General features: G+C 42.1%; 1 protein-coding gene across 1 annotated transcript; it reads right to left on the bottom strand.

The window, feature by feature from the left end:
* Positions 1-3,570: 3,570 nt before the first annotated feature.
* LOC100489019 (olfactory receptor 52Z1) lies at positions 3,571-5,408 on the bottom strand. The gene is made up of 2 exons (XM_002942377.4): positions 5,272-5,408; positions 3,571-4,582 (listed from the first exon to the last, which is right to left on the bottom strand). The coding sequence occupies exons 1-2, from the start codon at positions 5,406-5,408 to the stop codon at positions 3,571-3,573; spliced, it is 1,149 nt and encodes a 382-aa protein (XP_002942423.3).
* Between the last annotated feature and the right edge of the window lie 533 nt (positions 5,409-5,941).

Here is a 5,941-nt window from a genome sequence, read left to right as displayed (position 1 = left end):
TGGGAGGAGGTGTCTTCTCTTCTTCCATGAGAATATCCTTTTTGGTCAAAAGGCAGGGATCCTGTAGATGTCAAGAACAGGAGGCCTATTGCCCTCTTGAACACAGACAGGAAGCTTCTGGCAAAGGTGCTTTTCTCTAGACTGATTTTGTTTTCAGGCACATTATTGGGCAGAGCATCTTTGGGGCAGTCTTGTCAGTACGAGAAGTGCTTGAAACATGTAAAGCCCATAATAGGTGGATATATGTGCTAGGTCTCGACCAGGCCAAAACTTTTCACAGAGTAGATCACAAGTACCTATGGGCCAACATGTGTAAGTACAGCATCCTAGCTTGGGATTGGGTTCAACTGGTTAATGTTCATGTTAATATTGTTTATTGAAAGGTTTGATACCTGTCATGCAGCCCTTAGGCCCTAATCCTTACACACGTCTGTCCAACTGATTGTATCAAAAGTATCAGTTACAGCTATTGTGTTTAGTGTTTAGAGATACAGCCTTTTCCACTCAAGTTTTGGTCTTGTGTGTGGGGTAAAATGGTGCAAAAGGGTTAGGGATAATTATTGCAATCTCCCCTTACTCAAGACGAGTTGGACAGGTTTAGATTTGATGCTTGGATCATGGTTGGATCAGTCGCTTAATGCCTGTAAGTAATGCCCCTCTGTGCCCTGGGGCTGTGGGTACTTAGTGTGCACTTACCTGTTCTGGATTCTCAGCTCATGAGTCCAGACATCTCTCCCAGACCATACTCAGTGGTTTCAGGGTGGTCCCAGAGCAACATGAGTTTTGGAGAGCAATTAATTGGGCACCGCAGTAGAGGTGGGAATATCAAACAATATTGCAAAAGGCATGCTGTGGGCTCTTAGTCAGTTTTAATGGGGCCCAAGAGGAGTGGGTGGAAATGGGTGGATTCTGCTAAAACCCCTCCTCTACATTTTGTGAGCTGCTGCTGCCATTGGCTGGAAGCTGCCTGGGGTCGTGTCCCTGTATAACCAATCAGCCGAACGAATCAAGGCAATAATGCGCTGGAAGCCCAGTAAGAACCACCATTATGATAAGGAAACAAAAATGTGCATTTTATTAAATCAGTGTCACATAAATGAATAGAGCACAAAAAATAATTACACATTTGAGATCACTATATTTATTATGTACGTATTTGAGATGTTGCCTAGAACCTCGGCTAAACCCTTTATAATCCCTCCGGGTACTGAGCAGTGAGTCCGAGTCTTTCCCACGTCCTTACTGTAGGTTCCTGCAGGGTCATTACAAAGCTTTGGGCAAAGATCCAGTTGGTTGTCCCCCACCCTACAAAAGTAAACCACACCCCTTTGACCACACCCATAAACACCACACCCTTTTTACCAGAACCTAACCCAGCCATACCAGTATAATGACTACAGAAATAGATGATCAGCATATTAACCTGAGACATGCCAATGTAATTACTACTGAAAACAGATAACTAGATGGCATAATCACTGTAATAGCACTCCGTTAACTCCAGGCATGCCAGTAAGATCAATAGTTAGATTAAAAGCATTACCTACACTTGCACACTGACTGACCTACTGAGCAATGAAAATTGGAATGGATTTAGATAACTGGACTCAGGGCTGCTCATCCATTACTTAATTGGTTAGTGAGGGCAGAGTGTGACTGTCAGACTCAGTTGACCCTGGGTAGCTGGCTGTTTTGCCCTCTTATTAAAGTGTAGCTCACTACAACCACAATCAGGTATGTGCTAGAAGTGTCTGTAGGTTTGTGTAGGGCTTTGCCTCTAGCGATCTTCATGGCTGAGTGGAAGATGTACAGGTATGAAACCAGGAGAAGGCTGATTTCAATGGCTGTAAGCAGAATCCTCGCCATTAGTCCCATCGACTGGGTTTTAGAAATATTTCCACAGCTGAGATTCAAGAGCACCATGTTCTCACAAGCAAAATTCCAGATGATGTTGGATCTGCAGAACTGGACTTGGGAAGCCACAATGATAACTGGAAATGAGAAAAGGCTTCTCTCAACTAAACCAATGAGGAAAAATTGGACTATCCAGTGGGTCTTCATTATATTGTGGTACCTCAGGGGCCTGCAGATGGCCAGATACCGGTCTAAGGCTATGAACAAAAACATGGTGGCCTCAAGTATGAGGGCTGTGTGTATAAATAACATTTGAAATAAGCAGTAACCTCAGAAGATATGTTGGGGTCCAAACACAAATTCCACAGGAGATGCTAATGGCAAACAGAAGAAAAGTATGTAAATGGAAATCGAAGGCTCTTCCACAGAAGAACAACTGATGACCAGAGAGTTTCCCATCAGGATCATCACTTACGTGAAGGAAAATGGGACGAGCAACTCATGTCTGGAGATCTCATGGAACCCAAAGAGGATAAACTCTGTGTGGGAAAAGGAATATCAGTCATTTTGATTGAACATTGCAGTTGCTTTGGCTAAGGCTTATGTTGGTGGGATACAAAGATTTCTGCAAAAATAATGTAATTAGCAATTAAATATGACATTAAAGTGGTCAGGGAACCAAGAGAACCAAAATATGAACGGTTATTATATGATAGTTGCTATAGATCTGCACAGAGAAGCATTCTTGGAGCACAACCCTCTTGGAGTTGCCTCGTATTAAAGGTATTGGGAGTCACAGTGTGTTTAGTAGGAGGTAGGCTTGCTTATAAACTGCAGCTCAGTAATGGGTTCCTCACCTATGAGCCAAGGCCTTTCCTAAACCCTTAATAGATTTGCCAGGAAGCCCCTCATCTCTCTGAAACATTTCTCTCCTTATTGTCCATTCACTCCTAAAACCTCATTCCTTAACCCATTCATCTACTTTTATACAAATATACGATATAAACTCAAAATTGACAAGTGTTTCACAATTATCCTTAGGTCAAGCAACCTTTGAGTCTTTGAGATACCTTTGAGATATAATTTAGCCTTAAGAGTTTCTGTTAACAACAATTTAACATCCAATGAAAAGTATCTTCCCTCTGGCTTTCACATATTCCTCATTTTAGTGAAGGAGTGGTCCTTCAGCTTCTCCTAAGACAACAGTTCTCAACCTGTGGGTCGAGGCCCCTTTGGGGGTCGAATGACCCTTTTGCAGGGGTTGCGTAAGACCATCAGAAAACACATATTTCCGAACGTCTTAGGAATAATTTTATGGTTTGGGGTCACCACAACATGAGGAACCTTGACCATGACCTTCCTGTTATGTGTATCCAAGGAAGCTTATCCAAGAATCTCAACAGCGGCTAAGTCATTATTACAGAGTTCCCATGAAAAACTAAAACACCCACATTACCTCTGTATTTCTGCCCTGAAACATCTAAGGAAACATTGGTTGTAATATAAAGTCATCATATAATTACTACTAACTGGTTCAGATACTGGTTCAGAAAACCAAAAACTGTTACAGAAACAAGAACTCCCAAAACCTAAATATTTTGTATGTAATACAGAAGGCAATGTGTTTTTATTGCTCCATATCCAAAATTAGAAGTTGGGTAACTGGAAGGAAATGTCCAAATCTAAATGAAATCACTTTGCGTTGGGTTTTTCACTTTATGATGAGGAGAATACATTCTTTCTTTCTCTCCAGTATCCCAGCAGGCTCTTTCTGATCTCTGACACTCGGAATCCATATATAAAGGGATTTAGGAGAGCTGGGATGATTAGGTACAGAGCAATGAACAGATTCTTAATGTCAGTTGAAATGGATGTCTCCATTCTCTGCACTATTGTAGATGCCAGCGCACACAGGTAGACCACCATTGCCACCAGTAAGTGGGTCCCACAGGTGTTAAGAGCTTTGTGTCGGGATTTCCCAGTAGCAGTTTTCATGGCTGTGTAGAGTATGGTTGAGTAGGAAATCAAGAGGAGGCTACCATCAAGTACAGTAGCAATGATGCGCACAATCAGCCCAGCAATCTGGGGTTTGGTGGTGTCTCCACATCCAAGACTGAGAAGCGCCATGTTTTCACATGCAAAGTTCAGGATGACATTCGACCTGCAGAACTGGACCATAGAGATAAGTACGATCAGTGGGCAGATAAGGAGGCAGTTCCGAATGATTACAATGACTGTGAGCCAGGCCAAGAAACTTGTGGTCATGATGTTATGGTAACGCAGTGGCCTACAGATTGCTACGTATCTGTCTGAGGACATTAATAGGAGCACAGTAGACTCACAGGCTGTCACAAAATAAATAACAAACATCTGCAGAAGACAGCCAGTCAGGGAAACTTGGTTGAGATGGAATAACAGGTCTAGGAGGAATTTTGGCAATGTGGTAGTAATGCTGGTGATGTTGATGGCAAAGAGCAAAGAGATGAGGAAATACATGGGGGAATGGAGGGTCTTCTTAATGCAGATGAGGCAGATGAGGAGAGAATTCCCACTCAGGATCACTAAGTAGATGGAAAAGAATGGGATTGCCAGGAGGGGCCTCCATCGAGATATCCCAGGGAAACCCAAGAGAGTAAAGTCAGTGTAGGAGAAAATGAATGACTGGTTGGAGATCCCTGGTTCCATATTTGGCTTTATAGGTTTAGTCAGGTCAGTGTCCGTACGGGATCTGCAGGGCAAGCAAATAGCGTGAGATGAACCCAATATTTGTCTTGCACTGTGCAATCTCTATATTGCCACTCTGTGTTTATTAGAAAATGAGACAAAACAACATCAGTCCATCACAATAAGATTGTGGTTCATTGGCTCAAATGATAGAAAGTAAAAATATTTTCCGTTTCTTTGTACCTTTTTATAAGTAGAAAATATAAACACTAAATGGATATCACAATTCCCTGTGGGTTAGTATCATACTGTAGGGTTCTTTCTCACAGTGATAAACTATACAGCTCTACTAAATGAAAAAAACAAGGGGCCTAACATGGGCGATGTTCAGTTGAGAAGATGGTGCAGATAGGGTTTAGTGAAATCTGCTTTACAGATAATTAGTTGCAGTTCCACCAGTTGGAGGCAATGGGGCTTCCATAGGGCTTAGAGCAGTTTCGATATGTTGATGCTGAAGGTAAGGAATGGGTTCGGTGAAACAGAATAAGGTTTGAATGACACATTCAGGTATTTAGTAAAATGGAGCAGTTGTACAAGCAGAACTGACCCTCAAGGGGGATGAAGCTAAGAGCCTGAAGAACTTGGGAAGAGATTCTACATTCAAACGTTCTTCCATTTCAGCCATCAGCCCCATATCTGCTGCAATTACTCTAGAACAGCACAGATTTGTACTTCCAAAAGTCTTCGATTTACTGACATTTGTGCCCGGGGCAGAATGTGTGGCTAGGGTTGGAGAGGTCTGCTTGAGCCTCGATGCCAAGGATGGAAGCAATTGGGTCCTGGGCAAGTTCGGTAAGGGCCTCTGGTACCATAAACAGTGGTAGTAACATTACGACAGGAGATGGTTGAGACAAAGGAAGATGAGAGATGGGACATCCCTAGATTTGGCAGGTCCAACCATCCAGAACCTGATCATCCAGGTGGTGTTTTCTGGGACTTTAGCAGCCAACGGGCTGGTAGCAGGGACCCTGGGCATGGAACTGGGTAAGTTAGGAAACCAAGAATAATGAATGGGGGAGGGGGGGTCAGAGTAATGGAATCAAACAGTATAGACCAGATAATGGTCTATTAACTTCCCCTTGAAAATGTGCCAAGGACAGGCTGTCACTGACTATTCTATTCCCCTACTATTCTAAACCTCCATAGGACACAATGGTTCTCGACAGATCAAACCTGCTGAATTTTTTTTTAAAAAGTTAACTAAACATTAATAAATCACAAATTATTGGAGTTATTTTCAAAAAAACTAAAATTTTTCAAGAAACAATATCAGAAAAATCAAGTACTTGCAAAAACCAATCTCGAAAATATTTAGAAGAAAAATAAAATGGACTTTTTCTCAAAATTGATAATGTAGGGGTAT

The sequence above is a fragment of the Xenopus tropicalis genome, chromosome 2 (assembly GCF_000004195.4).
Source record: "Xenopus tropicalis strain Nigerian chromosome 2, UCB_Xtro_10.0, whole genome shotgun sequence".
NCBI lineage: Eukaryota > Metazoa > Chordata > Amphibia > Anura > Pipidae > Xenopus > Xenopus tropicalis.
Note: the sequence above shows the minus strand (reverse complement) of the source record. Positions and strands in the feature narration are given on the sequence as shown.